Source organism: Vulpes vulpes, chromosome 14 (assembly GCF_048418805.1).
Source record: "Vulpes vulpes isolate BD-2025 chromosome 14, VulVul3, whole genome shotgun sequence".
In the NCBI taxonomy this organism is placed as follows: domain Eukaryota; kingdom Metazoa; phylum Chordata; class Mammalia; order Carnivora; family Canidae; genus Vulpes; species Vulpes vulpes.
This window is the reverse complement of record NC_132793.1, coordinates 112,839,853-112,858,664: the sequence shown is the minus strand read 5'-3', so window position 1 is coordinate 112,858,664 and position 18,812 is coordinate 112,839,853. Positions and strand designations below refer to the sequence as shown.

At 38.2% G+C, this 18,812-nt stretch overlaps 1 protein-coding gene across 5 annotated transcripts in view; it reads left to right on the top strand.

Annotated features, from left to right (window-relative positions):
* The window catches only part of CC2D2A (coiled-coil and C2 domain containing 2A), a 136,389-nt gene extending 117,920 nt beyond the window's left edge, over positions 1-18,469 (top strand). For all 5 annotated transcript variants that reach the window (XM_025998462.2, XM_025998472.2, XM_072737754.1 and 2 more), the window contains 5 exons: positions 1,529-1,663; positions 13,016-13,138; positions 14,858-14,916; positions 16,376-16,553; positions 18,160-18,469. In XM_025998462.2, coding sequence (XP_025854247.2) covers positions 1,529-1,663; positions 13,016-13,138; positions 14,858-14,916; positions 16,376-16,553; positions 18,160-18,348 — 684 coding nt within the window. In that variant the 3' untranslated portion in view covers positions 18,349-18,469. The remainder of the gene's footprint in view (positions 1-1,528; positions 1,664-13,015; positions 13,139-14,857; positions 14,917-16,375; positions 16,554-18,159) is intronic.
* The last annotated feature ends 343 nt before the right edge of the window (positions 18,470-18,812 follow it).

The following is an 18,812-nucleotide window of genomic DNA, read 5'->3' as shown; positions in this document are numbered from 1 at the left end:
GTTCCAAGGGAAGTGGCCCAGAGATTCCACCAAGGTCAGAGAAAAGCAGTGATGAGACATGAAATGGTTTTTAGTGGTACTCAGACTCTGATCACTGCTTCAGTTGGGGGAGCTTTTTTTGGCAAATCTGAACTCTTTGCCACTCAAAGGCCCCACCTACTCACGTTCCTAAGAATTTTGATTCTCTTGGTGATCGAGTGTTACTCATGCTAAGGAGTGATGGGGATCTGAAGAAATGTGACAAGGTTAGAGATCTCTCCTGTCATGAACTGCTTCCTCCGGCCTCTGCTACTAACCAGCAGGCAAAAGGAAACACAGCAGATAACCCCAGAAGCAAAGAAAATAATGTTAGCAGCTATATTTTCATACTATTGTTACTTTTATTAGACTGGAGATCGCAACTATTAGAATGTTTCCCCAGCCCATGCAAATGTCCCTAAATTTGGGGAGAATTAGGATCACTTGGGGTGCGAGTTTACAAAATTCATGAGTTGAAGCAGCTTATTCAAAGACTGTATCAAAAAGAGGACACAAGTTTCCAGGAATCCTGCGGAATTAGGTAGTACAAGTTGCCACTGGGCAGGTAGTATCACGTCCAAAAACTAATTCATTCTCCACTGTTATCTTCCAGGGAGCCGAGTACCAGGAAAAGAATACTAGGCTAGGAAGTCACAAGGCCTGAGTTCAAAGGTCTGCCCATTCCTCATGAGCTGTGGGGCTCAAAGCAAGTCAATTCACAACTCTGGGCTTTATAAGGAAATGAGGATAATAAATTTTGTCCTGCCTTCCCCGGAAGGCTATTGTGAGCATCAAAGGAAATCCATACATGAGCAATAAATGAATACATGCTCACTATAAAAAAGTAATAATAATAATCCAATAATATAGAAGTATTCAGAATAAAAAGTTAAGGTCCCTCTTCAGGCTCCAACTCTCAAATCTACACACCACCCTGCCCCAGGTGTATTCACTAACAGTTTGGTGTGTATCTTTTCAAAACATCTTCTACACATTTACATTATTATATCTAAACTACTAATTACTGTATTAGAAACAAATAGTATTCAGAGATAATCAGCCTTCTATATACTTTTAAAAAATATTTTATTTATTTATTCATGAGAGACACACACACACACAGAGTGGAAGAGACATAGGCAGAGAGAGAAGCAGGCTCCATGTAGGGGCCTGGATGTGGGACTGGACCCCAGGACTCCAGGATCATGCCCTGGGCCAAAGGCAGACGCTTAACTGCCAAACCACCCAGGCGTCCCAGCCTTCTATGTACTTAACCAACTATCCCTATTTGGTCTACTATACTGTACTAATAAATGCAAACATTTTGCAAAAAGGAACATTTGATTTTAGTTTTAAAATCCAGTGCAACCTAGAACTTCAAGCTAATTTTCATCATTAGTCATAAATTTTAGAAATGAGGGGTCTGACTAAAATAATGAATTGTGTGTACAAACTGATCTTGACCTCAATTGCATGATTGGAAACTGTTTTAATGACTATTTTCCTTCAGGGTCCAACTGCCTATGTGCTAACTCGGGAGCAAAGTCACTATTTAATATGGAATCCCTGCAGTGGACATTTTTATGGTCAATTTGATACATTCTGTCCCTTAAAAAGTGTGGGCTGTTTAATTGGTCCTGATAATGTAAGTATTACCTTTGGATGACTGTTGCTTTCGTTTGTTTTTTTTTTTTAATAGACCTACTGATTTAATAATATTTTATGTATCAAAAAATGTATATAAACATACACATAGAACAGTTATAGAAATATAATGTCAAGCACAGTGGCAAGACTGTCTGTCCTAAACTTTCAGTTGAATTAGTCACCGGATTCTGCAGAGAAGCACAATGACGTTAAAGAATATAGAACTCAGATTCAGAGGACCTGAGCTTATGTCCTGGCTCTCTCCTCACTTGTCTCTTCCAAAATAGAGTTTATAAGTACCTAACTCAGGGCTTTCTGAGAAGTAAGTGAGGCAAATTTATCACTTGAGAAGACTGGGTCCCTCCATCTTCTTCCTCTCTCCCTTCTCCCTTCCTTCCATCTTTCCTTCCTTCCTTTTTTCTTTTCCTTTTCCCCTCCCTTCCCTTTTTATTTTATTTTTAAAGATTTTATTTATTTATTTATTTATTTATTTATTTGACAGAGAGAGCACAAACAAGAGGACTAGCAGAGGGAGAGGGAGAAGCAGGCTCCCCACAGAGCAGGGAGCCTGACGTGGGGCTTGATCCCAGGACCCCAAGATCATGACCTGAGCCAAAGGCAGACACTCAACTGACTGAGACCCCCGGGTGCCCCTTCCCTTCCCTATTTATTACTTGTTTAATTTTTAAAAAGATTTAATTTATTTGAGAGAGAGAGCATGAGTCAGAGGGAGAAGCAGGCTCCTTGCTGAAGAGGGAGACCTGATGTGGGACTCGATCCCGGGACTCAGGGATCATGACTTGAGCCGAAGGCAGACACTGAACCAATTGAGCCACCCAGGCGCCCCCCCCCTCTTTATTAAAGAGAGACTCCCAGTACCCACCAGGTAATTGAGGGCAAACTTAATTATGAAGTGTACCATATAGGACAGTAGTTAAAAACATGAGTTATGGGGGCAGACTACTTGAGTTTAAACTTCATCATTTAAGAGTTGAATGAGCTTGGGAAAGTTTCTTATGTCATTTAGCCTCAGCTTCTCATTGGTAAATGGAAGGTAATGGGTGCAATGACGTCGAAGAGTGTTGTGAGCCATGAAGCAGATGATCAGTGTAAAGCAGCTAACACACAGGGAAAACTCTATACTGTTATGATTGTTTTTATCGTCATGACCTGTCTTAATGGTCTGAACTTTAATGCATCTGCTAGAAAAATCATTTCAGCATGTATCCCCAATGTGTTTTTTTTTTTTAATTGAAGTACAATGAACACAGAGGGTTATATTAGTTTCAGGTGTGCAACTTGGATGATTGAACAATTCTACACAGTACTCAGTGCTCATCTCAATAAGTGTGCTCTTGATCCCCTTTATGTGTTTCACCCATCCCTCCACCTACCTCCCCTCCAGCAACCCCCAGTTCTCTGTATTTAGGGGTCTGTTTTTTTGTCTTTGTTTTGTTTCTTAAATTCTACATATGTGTGAAGTCATATGGTATTTGTCTTTTTCTGACTTATTTCACTTAGTGTTACATCCTTTAGGTCCATCCATGTTGTCACAAATGGCAAGATCTCATTCTTTTCTATGGCTCAGTAATATTCCATTGTGTGTGTGTGTGTGTGTGTGTGTGTGTGTGTGTGTAATTGCTTTCATTTTCTTTGAGTAAGTACGCAGTAATGGAATCACAGGATCATATGATAATTCCGTTTTTTAATTTTTTGAGAAAAAACTATTTTCCACCGTGGTTGCACGAGTTTGCATTCCCACCAACAGTGCACAAGGGTTTTTTTTCTCCACATCTTCACTAACACTTGTTGTTTCTCGTGTTTTCTATTTTAGTGATTCTGACAGGTGCGAGGTGAGATGTCATTGGAGTTTTGATTTGCACTTCTCTGATGACTAGTGATACTAGAAATCTTTTCATGTCTGTTGGCCATATGTATGGCCAAAGAAATTTCTGCTCATGTCTTCTGTCCATTTTTTAGTTGGAGTAGTTGCTGGCTTTGTTGTTGTTGTTTTGGTTGCATTGTTCTTTATATATTTGGGATGCTAACCCTTTATCGGATATATTGTTTGCAAATATCTTCTGCCATTCCGTAGGTTGTCCTTTATTTTGTTGTGTCCTATGCTGTGTAGACACTTTTTATTTTCATGTAGTCCATGTGGTTTATTTTGCTTTTGTTTCCCTCGCCTCTTCTAGACATATCTAGAAGAATGTGAATATAGCCAATGTCAGAGTAATTACTGCCAGTACTCTCATCCAGGATTTTTATGGTTTCGGGTCTCATATTTAAGTCTTTAATCCATCTTGAATTTTTGTGTACAGTGTAAGAAAGGAGGCCAGCTTCATTCTTTTGCATATTTTCCCACCACCCTTTGTTAGAGACCATCTTTTTCCCATTGCACATTCTTGCCTCCTTTTTGAAGATTAATTGACCAAATAAGCATGGGTTTATTTCTGGGCTCTCTATTCTGTTCTGTTGATCTATTTGTCCATTTTTATGCCAGTACTATACTGCTTTGATTACTACAGATTTGTAGTATATCTTGATATCTGGAATTGTGATACTTTCAGTTTTGTTCTTTTTCAAGATTGCTTTGGCTATTTGGGGTCTTTTGTGGTTACACACAAATTTTATAAGTTTGTATTCTAGTTCTATGAAAAAATGCTATTGGTATTTTGATAGGGATTGCACTAATTCTGTAGATTGCTTTGGGCAGTATGGACATTTTAACAATATTTGTTCTTCTAATCCATGAGCATGGGATATCTTTCCATTTGTTTGTGTCATCTTTAATTTCTTTCATCAGTGTTTAATAGTTCTCAGAGTACAGGTCTTTCACCTCCTTGGTTAAGTTTATTCCTAGCTATTTTATTATTTTTGGCACAACTGTACACAAGATTGTTTTTTTAATTTCTCTTTCTGCTACTTCATTATTAGTGTATAGGATTGTAACAGATTTCCGTATATTAATTTTGTATCCTGCAACTGAATTATCAGTTCTTGGAGTATTTTGCTGGAATCTTTAGGGTTTTCTTTATATAGTATCATGTCATCTGCAAATAGTGAACGTTTTACTTCTTCCTTACCAATTTGAATGCCTTTTCTTTTTCTTCTGATTGCTGTAGCTAGGACTTCCAGTACCATGTTGAATAAAGGTGATGAGAGTGAACATTCCTGTCTTGTTCCTGATCTTAGAGGAAAAGTTCTGTGTTTCCCCCACTGAGTTTGATGTTAGCTGTGGGTTTATCATCACACATGGCTTTTATTATGTTGAAGTACGTTCCCTCTAAAGCTACTTTGTTGAGAGTTTTATCGTGAATGGATGTTGTACTTTACCAAATGCTTTTTCTTCATCTGTTGAGGTAATCATATGGTTATCTTTTTTCTTATTAATATGATGTATGACATTGATTAACTTGGAAATATTGAACCACCCTGTATCCCTGGAGTAAATGCCATTCAATCATGAATGATTTTTTAAAATATTTATTTATTAATTCATGAGAGAGAGAGAAAGGCAGAGACACAGGCAGAGGGAGAAGCAGGCTCCCCACATGGAGCCCAATGCAGGACTTGATCTCGGATCCCGGGATCACACCCTGAGCCAAAGGCAGAAGCTCAACCGCTGAGCCACCCAGGCATCCCTCATGAATAATTTTTAAAAATATATTGTTGATTTGGTTTGCTAAGATTTTGTGGAGGATTTTTGCATCTATGTTCATCAGATATTGGCCTATAGTTTTCTTTTTTGTAGGGTCTTTGGTTTTGGTGTCAGGGTACTGCTAACCTCATATAATGAATTTGGAAGCTTTCATCCCAAATCTATCATTTGGAATAGTTTAAAAAGAATAGTTATTAACTCTTCTTTAAATGTTTGGTAGAATTCACCTGTGAAGTCCTGAAATTTTGTTAGTTTTTTTTAATTACTGATTCAGTTTCATTGCTAGTAATTTGTTCAAATTTTCTATTTCTTCCTGATTCAGTTTTAAGTTACATGTTTTTAGGAATTTATCCATTTCTTCTAGGTTGTCCAGTTTGTTGTTATATATAATTTTTCATAATATTCTCTTAAAATCAGGGATGCCCGGGTGGCTCAGTGGTTGAGCATCTGCCTTCAGCCCAGGGCGTGATCCTGGAGACCTGGGATCAAGTCCCACATTGGGCTTCCTGCATGGAGCCTGCTTCTCCCTCTGTTTGTCTCTGCCTCTCTGTCTCTCATGAATAAATAAAATAAAATAAAATATTTTCTTAAAATCATTTGTATATCTGTGGTCAGTTGTTATTTCTCCTCCATTTGTGATTTTTAGTCTTCCCCCCCCCCCCCCCGCCCTGCCCCTTTAAGGGTCTGGCTAAAGGTTTATAAATTTTTTATCTTTTCAAAGAACCAGTTCCTGGTTACATTGATCTTTTCTACTTTTTTGTCTTAGTTCATTTTTTTCTGCTCTAATCTTTATTATTTCCTTCCTTCTACTGGCTTTGGGTTTTGTTGTTGTTCTTCTTCTCTTTCGAGCTCCTTTAGGAGTAGGTTAGGTTGTTTATTAGAGATTTTTCTTGTTTCTTGAGGTAGGCCTGTAAATTGCTATAAATTTCTCTCTCAGAATAGTTCTTACTACATCCCAAAGATTTTGTTTTTCATTAGTCTCCATGTATTTTTTTTTAATTCACTCTGATGTCTTGGTTCAACCAATCACTTGTTTAATAGCATGTTATTTAGCCTCCATGTATTTGTGTTCTTTCCAGATTTTTTCTTGTGATTGATTTCTAATTTCATGTTTAATAGCATGTTATTTAGCCTCCATGTATTTGTGTTCTTTCCAGATTTTTTCTTGTGATTGATTTCTAATTTCATAACTATTATGGTCTTTTTTATTTTATTAAGACTAGTTTTGTGGCCTAATATATGTTCTATCCTGGAGAAAGTTCCATATGCACCTAAGAAGAATGTATATCCTGCTGTTTTTGGATTAAATGTTCTATATATATCTGTTAGGTCCATCTGGTCTAACATGTCATTCAAAGCCACTGTTTCCTTGTTGATTTTCTGTCTGGATCATCTATCCATTGATATAAATGTTGTGTTAAAGTCCCCTACTAGGGATGCCTGGGTGGCTCAGAGGTTGAGCATCTGCGTTCAGCTCAGGGTGTGGGCACGATCCCGGGTCTGGGGATTGAGTCCCACATCCAGCTTCCTGTGGGGAACCTGCCTCTCTGTCTCTCATGAATAAGTAAAAAAAATCTTTTTTTTTTAAAAAAAAGTCCCCTACTATTATTATATTACTGTCATTTTTTTCCCTTTATGTCTGTTACTAGTTGCTTTATGTTTTAAGGTACTCCTATCTTGGGTGCATAGATATTTACAATTTTTGATCATCTTCTTGGATATCCCCCTTTTTGTTATGTAGTATTCTTCTGTGTCTCGTTACAGTCTTTGCTTTAAATTCTATTTTCTCCAATATCAGTTTTTTTTTTTTAAGATTTTATTTATTTATTCATGAGAGACACAGAGAGAAACAGAGAGGCAGAGACACAGGCAGAGGGAGAAGCAGGCTCCATGCAGGGAGCCTGATGTGGGACTCGATTCTGGAACTCCAGGATCACACCCTGGGCTGAAGGCAGTGCTAAACCGCTGAGCCACCCAGGCTGCCCCAATATAAGTATATTTTTTAGATGTTATTTATTCATGAGGGACACAGAGAGAGAGAGGCAGAGACTTAGGCAGAGGGAGAAGCAGGCTCCCTGTAGGGATCCTGATGTGGGACTCGATCCCTGGTCACTGGGATTATGACATGAACCAAAGGCAGATGTTCAACAACTGAGCCACCCAGGTGCCCCTCCAATATAAGTATTGCTACCCCAGTTTTGTCTTGCTTCTACTTGTATGGTGTTTTCCATACTTTCACTTTTAATCTTCATTGATCTGTCAGAAAGCAAATCACTTGACCATGCATCCCCAATATATGTATTTCTGTTTATAAATTATATATTTTTATTGTGCATCAACATATTATTACATTATACACAGAAAAAAAGCTCTTAAAAATAAAAAAGAATTAGGAAATCTAATACTTTCTCCTCTGGTGTGTGCACCCTACTGTAAAGATCATTAGTCTAGGGGTTCTTAGGTCTCAGTCAGTTTAGCACCTAGCTCTTACTTTCAGTTCAGGTCATGGTCTTGGAGTCATGAGATCAAGCCCCATATCAGGGTCCAAACCCAGTGTGCAGTCTGATTCTCTCTCTCTCCCTCTGCCCCTCCCCATTTGTGTGAAATACATACATACATACATACATACATACATATCACTAATCTACTCTTTTAGGTTACTGCTAAAATTAGAGATAATATATGCTAAGCACCTGGTTTTCATAGGTGTTCAGCAAATGGCAACTATTATTTATTACAAGTGTGAAGAGCACTGTGGAGTACCATTCTTAAATTAAAAGCATTATCATAATCGTGAATAAGCTGCTAGCTCCTCCTGTTTGGAGAACCATGTGAAGGCCATTTGGAATCAAACAGAGTCAACAGGCATTGAAAAAGACCTCAAATAATTCCATTCTCTCTCTAAATTATTATTAGTTCTCAAAACAATTACTGTGTGATTGACTAATTACATAAAGCCCAGGTTTTGTGAGGAAGAAAGACCCCTCCTCCTTACTAACAAGAAGCATAACAGTTCACGATGTTGGGCATTCTTCATGGCACCTGTTCCGAACCTGCTCTAAGCCTTAACCTCTCTTGGTAGAGGACCTCACACTTGCCTAGTTGGCCTGATACCGACTGTAGAATCTCCACTGCCTTCTGCTCCACAAACACAACGTCTCTGGATTGTCAGCCTTTCTTCTCCTATAGTCCCTTGCCAGGAAAGAAGTGTCTCCCCTTTCTACCCATGTTTGTGTCTTCACTCTTATTCCAAGACGTGCCTCTACTCATTATTCCAACTTGTCCCTACATTTTTTCTCTCTATATTGATATGCTTGGAAGTGCAACAGTACCAAAATACAGGCATACCTCAATTTGTTATGCTTCATATTCACAGACACTGTGTTTTTTTTTTACAAAATGAACATTTTATGGCAACTATGTGCCAGGCAAATCAGTCAGTACCCTTTTCCAACAGCATTTGCTCGCTTCACGTCTCTGTGTCATGTTTTGGTAATTCTTGCAATACTTCAAACTTTTTCATTATATTTGTTATGATGAGCTGTGATGATAATTCGCTGAAAGCCCAGATGATGATTAGCATTTTTAGCCATATACTTTTAATTAAGCTATGTATGGGATGCCTGGGTGGCTCAGTGGTTGAGCATCTGCCTTTGGATCAGGGCATGATGCCAGGAGTCCTGTGTCAGGTTTCCTGCATGGAGTCTGCTTCTCCTTCTGCCTGTGTGTCTGCTTCTCTGTGTCTCTCATGAATAAATAAAATCTTTAAAAAAAAATTAAGGTATATATATTGTTTCTTTAGGCATAATGCTATTGCACACTAAATAGGCTACAGTATATTATAAATATACTTTTATACACACTGGGAAACCAAAATATTCATTTGACTTCCTTTATTGCAATATTCACTTTATTGCAGTGGTCTGTAACCAAACCATAATATCTCAGAGGTGTGCTTGTATGCTTCTACCAACCTTGAATTACCATCTCCTCTCTTTCCTTTGCTTCCAAAGTTCTTCAATTACTAATTATATCCCCTGCTTCTATGTTCTCAGTAAACTCAGATTTTAACCCTTTTAAAAATCTAGCTCCTCTTCCCTGACCATCCTATAGAAATTCAACTCTGAGAGGTACCTGAGAGGTACCATTGTTTTACTAATAGATAAAAAACTCCAAAGGTTTACTCTCATCTTCCCTCTCTTCTCCTTTCCTATGGCGCATAACATGACTAATAACCTCTTTATGAAAAAAAAAAAAAAAACTTTCCCAATTGGTTTACAGATAAAGGAATGTTTGGTTTACATTTTCTCTGCAAGAGTTTCTTAGGTTTCTTTCACTCGCTCTTCTTCGACCCCTTAAAAGTCAATATTCCTCAAGATTCTATATTTAGATTTCTTGCAGGACCACACCCATTATTATTAATTGTAACTCTATCTAGGCTATCCTGGCAGAGAAGTTATAATCCTTTCACTAGCCCCAGAATCTTTCTTTGGATCCTGAATTTTCAACTGTCTGTGAGACACCTAAGTGCTTTATCAAAATCTCAAACTTGAGGGCACCTGGATGTCTAGTTAGCAGGGTGGCTGACTCTTAGTTTCAGCTCAGGCCTTGATCTCAGGGTCCTTGGATAGAACCCTGCATTGGGCTCTGTGATCCGTGAGGAGTCTGCTTAAGGATTCTCTCTCTCCCTCTCCCTTTTCCACTGCTTATGTGCATGCTCTTTCTGTATATGTATAAAATAAATAAATCTTTTTACAAAAATTTCAAACTTGGCACATCCAAAATTCAGATCATTTCCCCCTTGCCTCCAAAACAAGCTCCTCCTCCTGGTTTCTGTTTCTACGGATGTCAGTTACCCAGATTCACACCTCAGAATCCTTGATTTTCTCTCTCCCTTACTGTAACCTCCTACTTCAATGCTATTAACAGATACCAAATCATACAGATTCTACCTGTTGTGTTTTCTAGGCCATGCCATTATTGCTTTATCCTGCATTACTGTAAGTAACCAACTAAATAGTCTCTCCAATTCAATCCATTATTTGGTGTACTGATACCTGATTAAGTTTATGAACATTGGGCTTCATCATTCTACGGCTCAAAAAGTATTGGAGGGACCGCACTACATACAGATTTAAGAACAAACTTCTTGCCTTAGATTTCAAAGTCCTATATAATCTGACCTCAACTTTTTCCAGCACTATTTTCCACAATTTTTCTGCATATTCCCTACCCTATATCCAAATTGTAGTTCTTAAAGACCTTGTCTTCTTTAAACAATTTCATGATTTGAATTACAAGTATCAAAGCCTCCCTAACCTGGCTATCACTCCTCTGTATCCTTTGCTGCTTTTTTTGTTATTTCTCCAAATTCAAAAAATCAGAACTTCAAAGTTCAAATTCATCAAACATCTTTTCTATCTACACTTCCTCCCTAGAAACATAAATGCTGATGATCCCCAAATGTGTATCTCTAGCTCACCTAGCTCCCAGAACTTCAGACTCAAATATCCAACTATGTACCCATCATCTTCATATAGATATCAGACATGTATCTCAAACTCAACGTGCCCACACTTGAGCTCCCAATTACCTTTGCAGTCTTTCTTACCTCAATAAAGGGCAATTCCATCAGTCCAGTTGCTTAGGCCAAAATCCTTGGAGTCACCTTTGATTCCTCTTTCTCCCACATCCTATTCACCAGCAAATTCTATTGGTTTCATAGTATATCCAGAATCTGACCATAGCTGACCAATTTCACTACTGTTTTGGTCCACACTGCTGTACCTCTTACCTGGATTATTTGAAAATAGCCCCCTAACTGGAGACTTCACTATTTGCCCTTACCTTCTTCGGTCTAGTCTCAAAGCAGACTATAATATTCTTTATATTAGTGTTAAAATGAAAGGCAGACTATGTCACTCCTCCACCTAAAGTACTCTAATTGCTTCCTAGCTCACTCTAAAATCAAAGCCTAAATCTTTAAAATACTTCACAAGGCCTTTTATAACCTGACAGCCATCCTGCTCCCTCCACCGCCCGCATCCTCCACTGATGTCATCTCTTACTTGCTCTAACTTGCTCACTCCTCTAAAGCTACCATTTTCCTCAACACATCAAGCAAGTTTTGCATTTGCTCTTTCCCCTTCATAGATGACCTTTCCCCTTACTGGATATCTTCATAATTTCTCCCTCACTTCTTGCATTTCTGATCAAACGTCATTGTTCCAGCAAGAATTTCCCTACTGATCCTGAAATTTCATTTCTTCCCATGTTTTCTCCACAGCTCTTGTATAAGTTAGCTGTTGTCACAATAAAGATAGTAAAAACCCATCCTCAAACTAAATGGCCTAAAACAATTATTCTCATGATTCTCTGGGTCAGCTGGAACAGCTCTGCTTCATGTATGTTTATTCTGGGACTCAGCAGTGACAATAGCAGAAGCACAAGAAGGCAAGCAGGGAAACACAAAGCCTCTTAGGCTTAGATCAGAAGTTACACACTAACACTTCCATTCCATTCTATTGGCCAAACATTAAGGAGCAGGGAAATACATTTCAACCCTTTTAGTGGGAGGAACTCTAAAGTAACATGGCAAAAAGTGTAGGTATAGGAAGGCAGGAAGAACTCAGGTCAGTGATACAATCTACTGTATCATTTAACATCATCTGAAATCCCATATATTTATTTATTTGTTCACATTATCTTCTCACTAGCTACTGCATAAGGGTAGGAATTCTGTTTCGTTATTTTATCTCTAGGGACTGAAACTGAGCCCAAACATAGTAAATACTAGATAAATATGTTGAATGGACAAATTTATCACTGATGCACGCATTCAATATGCCTACTATGTGCCAGAAGCTATGCTAAATGCTAAAAATAGGTGAACAAGGCACAGGGCAAATGTCAAGACAACAATGTAATATTTAGTGAGGATGGCAGATGGATGGACAGGCAATTATTAACAATGATAAACACAATAGTAATAAATTAGCTAACAATTATTGGGAAACCTACTATGTTCTAGGCATTGTTCCAAGGGGTATAGATGAATTAACTAATCTGCTCAACAACCTTGAGGTGGGTACTATTATCCCAGTTTCATAGAGGAGGAAAATGAAGTACAAAGAAGTTAAATAAATCATCCAAGATCATATGGTTAATAAATATAGGAGCCAGAATTCAAATAAAAATGGCCTGACTCCAGAACCAATTTACTACATTCCTCAACAGGGAGGGTGCTATTCAGAGATTACAGATTCCTGTAATCTATTACAGAGATTCCTCTTTGCTGTGGAAGCAAAGAGGTAGACATATAACTCAATTGGGAGGTTAGGAAGTACAGTTAGGAAAGCCAGACTGAGAAAGGAATAGCTTTGTCTATCTTCTAAAAATTTTTAATCTTATCAGGAACTATCTTATTTCATCAACCTATTATCAGTGGTAAGGTGCACCTCAACTTCAGATATGAAAAATTTGAAAAAATGACCAATGACAATTTTATGATGCCTCAGATTATAAAATGCAGGTTTTACAAATTAAAATGTGAAAAAGGCAACCTGTGTGTCCTCTTGCTTTCTGCTTCCTCTATACATACATGCACGCATGCGCGTGCACACAGACACACACACACAAACACACAAACATCTGCTGCCATATATGCTAATGTAGTCTTGTCTTTTTTAGATTTGGTTTAATACTCAACGATACGACTCCCCACTACGGATAAATTTTGATGTCACCAAACCCAAGCTATGGAAATCTTTCTTTTCAAGAAGCCTTCCATATCCTGGCCTTTCCAGTATTCAGGTATATAATTCTTTTATTAACATATAGACAAAGGGGTGCCTGAGTGGCTCAGTCAATTAAGCGTCCAACTCTTGATTTTGGCTCAGGTCATGATCTCAGGGTTGTGAGATGGAGCCCCAGGTAGGCTGCCTCGCTGGGTAAGGAGCCTGCTTAGGATTCTCTCTCTTCCCTCTCCCTCTGCCCCTCTCTCCCTCTCTTAAAAGAAATATATATATATATATATATATGGAATTTGAAATCATTATACTGGATAGCCAGCCAGATATGTTTTTTACCCTGAATTCTACTAGATATTCAGTCAAAAATAATATTTTTCAAACTTAGTTGAGCCCAACTCACAGTAAGAAATTACCACCATATCATGAACCAGTATATATATGTGTGGGGGACAAAATGAACCTCATGACTTAAAAAGTACATTAGAATATATTCTTAAATGCTAGTCTCAATTCACTAAATGACTAAATTTCATGACTATTAAAACATGAAATCAAACCGCAGGGCATGATCCAGTAGAGGCTCATAAAATTAATTTAGAAGGTCCTGACCAGTGTTAAGATTTTAATAAGTGTGAAAATTGTTTAGTAAGGGTTCTATTAAATTTGTTAGCTATAAATGTATCTGTGTATGTGTACAGTAAGTGTATAATATGAGGTATACTTTTTACTGTGATCCAGACCTTTCCAAAAAGAGGTTTAAAAAAAACAGTGCCCTAGAGAAATTCTTCCATGTGTCAAGGTGACATATATAAGATTTTTCATAGAAACATTGTTTATAACAGCCTAAGAACTGGAATTACAGAAGGGACAAATTATGTAGAGTACATACTGGAATATTTTATAGTAGCTACACAAGTGAAACATTAATAAATCTTTAGCACTCTAAAAATGTGGATGTTATTATCTCTATTAAGGAAGAAAGGCAATCTGCATATTCACAGGATAAAATTACATAAACAGACTTGTCAAATCACTACATTGTACACCTGAAACCAATGTAACATTGTGTGTCAACTATACTTGGAAAAAAAGGCGGGGGGGGGGGGTGCGGGGGAGGGGGGCGCCTGGGTGGCTCAGTGAGCATCTGCCTTTGGCTCAGTCGGGATCCCAGGTCCTGGGATTGAGTCTTGCATCACACTCCCTGCATGGAGTCTGCTTCTCCCTCTGCCTGTCTCTGCCTCTCTCTCTGTCTCTCATGAATAAATAGAATCTTAAAAAAAAAAAAAAGAAAGAAAAAGAAAGAAAAGAAAAGAAAAAAGAAAGACATAAAGTTTACAAAACACCCAAACCAAAATAATACATTGTTTGGGGATACATAGATATGTAATAAAATCATAAATACATTTTATTAACTTGCTAATCTCCACAAACTATGATGTACACATCAGGAGGCAGTGATTTTATTCATGGCCACATCTCTATCACCTATAAAAAATGCCTGGCACATTGTAGATATATGTTGAATAAAAGTGCTAAAAAATAAATTCAAGTCGTAGCTACTTCTATGGTGAGAGAGGTAGGAAATTACACAGCACTTTAATTTCTTTGTGATATTGTACTTAAGGTGGCTCATGGGTACACTGGTATCCATTATACTATGCTCTGTATCTGAATGAATGTCTGAGATTTCACAATTTTTAAAAAGATTTAGAAAAGAATTAGAAAGTTATTCAAATTAAGTGTGATTCTTAACATTTCTTAACTATTTTCTCTTTCATAGCCAGAAGAACTAATTTACCAGCGCACAGACAAAGCGGCTGCAGCTGAGCTACAAGACAGGTCATATGATACCCTTAAATCCACATGCAATCTGTCACTAGAAGTGTAATACCAAAACTGAACAGTTCTTGGCCTGGATTAATAATTTGAGCAATTAAAACTTTAATTCATGTTTAGAGAGATACCAAATACAGATCTGATCTCTAAATCCTGCAGCTCAAAGGGAGACCTTTGCATCAGTACGGTGTGGAACAAACAGAAGTGACCTTCAGCAATGATAGGTAGTTCTCCCAAACTTCACCTCAGGTTAGAGCTCAGCATCATGTTATTATAGGCCTTATTCAGACTTACCATAATCCTCAGCTTAATATGCCTCTTTTGTCCAATTAGTGGCTTACTGAACACTTCAGCTAGTTTATAAACCTAACACAAGGAGAAGGCTGGGAAGAGTTCCCATGATCCTTATAATCATGTAAAACAAAACTTTACTTTTCCAGTTTTGCAAATGTGGAAACCAAGGTTCAAAGAGGTCAACTTACTTGTTAAGTGTTAGAGGGGGCTTCTGAGCCGAGTCAGATCTGATTTTAAAGTCTGCCCTTTCTACTATATCAAGCTGTGTAAAGAGCAGCATGTCAAATATTCAAGGATAAATGTGACCCTTTCTAAGATATTACTAGAAAACTCCAAATTATTCTCAATTTCAAACTTTAAATAAAGCCCTACTAGAGGTACAGACCTAGAACTACTAATTCTCGGAAAAGTCTTTATTTCTTCAGATAGTTTCAGGATACTATTACTTAGACCCACATTATTTATCTACCCAACATTGATGAAGTGCACGGCAATTCAATCATACTCTTGCTCAGACTGTCTTGAAACCCAGGACAAACGTGTAATGTGCCAAATGAGACGGAGATCCTGCAGCTATTAAGCAGTGAGAAGCTGGATGGATCTCTAAATCTGTGCATTTGGTTAGGGATGCACAAGAGGCCTTAGAATTGGCAGGGTTTCAACTCAAACCTCACATCCCCTCCATTGTTAAGTCATTTATCCTACCTCAAGCTATCCCCACATAAGTAAAATTGGGACAAGATCCCCTCGGGAGTCACAGTTAAGATTAAATAAAAATGAACAGAAAGGATTTTCACACAGTACCTGGTAAATAAAGGCTCAACAAATGCTATTTTCCTTTTTTCTGTGTTTGCCACTTAATTTTTGATATCCTGCTTTGTACCTAATGATAGGTACTGGATCTACGGGACATAAAGCTTAGTGATGATGGATATTCTAAGAACAGTCTTAAGGAAATTGAGAAAAAGAATCCTCATTAACAGAAGTCACAGCACAGGGTTAAGAATCAATATGCAGCAATAAAAGCCCTACAAATATTTAAGGCTTTCAACATAAACTACGTGTAGTGAATGACAACTCCACCCAAATCCCCACTGCATACAAACCATATCATTGTTTATAAGAGAAAAGTCAAACCAGCAAAAAATAGAGTTTCTTTTATAAACAGGATTGAAAAAATACTGAAAGAAAAAATCATGGACTGGAGGCCACGTCATCTGACTAGATGGAACAGGTACTGTACCTCCGCGCTACGACACTTCTTACCTGTGTTAGAAAGAAGTCGAGGAGAAGATGTAGAAGATGACCATAGAGCAGAGCTGCTCAAACAGCTGGGAGACTACCGGGTAAGTACAAATGGCTCTAAACTGAACCTGTGGATTTCATTTCAAATTGGAAATTGCCTGGTAATGCACTTTAGAATCAAAATACTTACTTGGCTGTCCAAATACATAGATGAAGCAGCACAGAATAAAAGATGTAATTAAAAGTTCAAATCTCAGTGATTAAGCTATTATTAAACAGCAAAATGCCTCCATAAACTGAAAATGCTCTAAGACTAGGCAACAAAAAATATCTTTAATAAAATGCATTGCAAGAGTGTTAAATACAATTAAAACATCTGGCTAAATCATATTAGAGTCAACTGTACATAAAGGTGAAACCAACCATTCTTGGTCAGTTTTAAGGATATGATTTATAATAACTGCTTCTAAAAGCTAAGAAAAACTCTCATTAGGTATGTCCTCTCCACTGCCTGTTGGTAGTGCTGTGTTCACATCATATAGCTAGATAATAAAACCTAGAATAGAGTCTCAAAACAGTAAACTTTGTTGGCTAAACAGTGTTACGTCAAGTTGGACATTTAATTTTTTTTAAAAGATTTCATTTACTTATTCATGAGAGATACAGAGAGACCGAGACATAGGCAGAGGGAGAACCAGGCTCCCTGCAGAGAGACTGGGATCACGGCTTGAGCCAAAGGCAAACGCTCAACCACTGAGCCACCCAGGTGTTCCTGGACATTTAATTCTATTCAGTGACTAAACTAGGTTTTCAAGGGTGCCTGTGTGGCTCAGATGGCTGAGTCTAATTCTTGGTTTCAGCTCAGGTCTTAATCTTAGGGTCCTGGGATGAAGCCCTGCCTTGCTCTGCGTTCAGTGTGTAGTCTGCTAGGGGATTCTCTCCTTCTGCCCCTCCCCACTCGCTGTCTTTAAAACAAATGAATAAATCTTAAAAAAAAAAAATGAGTTTTTCAGCTAGGATGTCATCAAGTAACAAAAAATGTATTCAAACAGGCTTGAGCTTCAAATGAAAAGAATTTATTGGCTTATTTCAGTAAAAATTAGAGGTAAGTAGCTATCAGAGCTGTACCACTCTTCTGTAAGTCTTCCCAACTTGCCCTCCTCCGTGTGATGGCACCGTCCTCAGGCTCATTTTCATGGAATAAAATGGCTGGAACAGCTCCAGGCAGGACTCACATCTGCACACATGTTGTCCAAAGCAGGAGAGCACATCTGTGTGCCATCATTCCTAGCAGGTTTCCTGGGACTCACTTTTATCACAAGCCCATAGATCAGTCACTGTGGCCATGGGATAGAATGCGTTGATTAGCATTAATCCAGATCCCTGAAATCAAGTGAGTTACTATGCAAACTAGAGACTATCAGGCAGAGGGAAGGGAACAGTGGAGGGCGGCTGGGTGCTAACAGCTGTCTTATACACCAAGTCAATACACTAGCAATTGAACAAAAAAGACATTTGGCCTCCCTCCATTTTCTGTATTGCTACTACATAGCTGAATAGGAAAGCAGAACTAAATAAATGATTTCAAGGTGCAGAAGAAAGACAAGAATATTAAGAATTGCATGTGAGGAAAAAAATACAATGAAATCTTCAAGCTTCACTAATGACTACAAGTCTTGTTTTTTTTGTTTTGTTTTTTTCCTTCAGTTCTCTGGATTTCCCCTTCACATGCCCTATTCTGAACTGAAGCCTTTAATTGAAGCAGTGTATAGCACCGGAGTACATAATATTGATGTTCCTAATGTTGAATTTGCTTTAGCTGTATATATCCACCCATACCCCAAAAATGTTTTGTCTGTCTGGATTTATGTTGCCTCCCTTATACGCAACAGGTAATTTTTTCATTGTATACTTTTTTTATCATGTAAATACTGTAAGGTATGAGGATATTTTTAAGTGATACTGATCACATAAATTATTTGTAAATAATGAAATAAAACTATCATTATTTTCAAAATAAGTTTGTATTTAGTAGTCTGTCTTGTCTCTTGCCACTCTGACCCCACATTCCATTGAGGCTTCCCAGAGTTCCCCCTCACAGGTACCTCTGGGGGTCTTTATATGCTTCCCATCCCCCTCCTTTCCAAGTCCTGAGTGGAGGGGGTGGGGATGGCTGCTCTTGTCCATAGGCTCCGGGTCTCCAGGGAGGTTAGGAGCTGCCCAGAGCCCATCTCCTGGCCAGACCCAGCTGGTGGGATGAGGGGTTGGCCCCTATTCTGATGCAGGTTTACAAGCTCTATAAAGGTACAGTGCCTACCACTGGCCCCCCTTCCAATCCCCCGGATAAAAAGCACAAGATG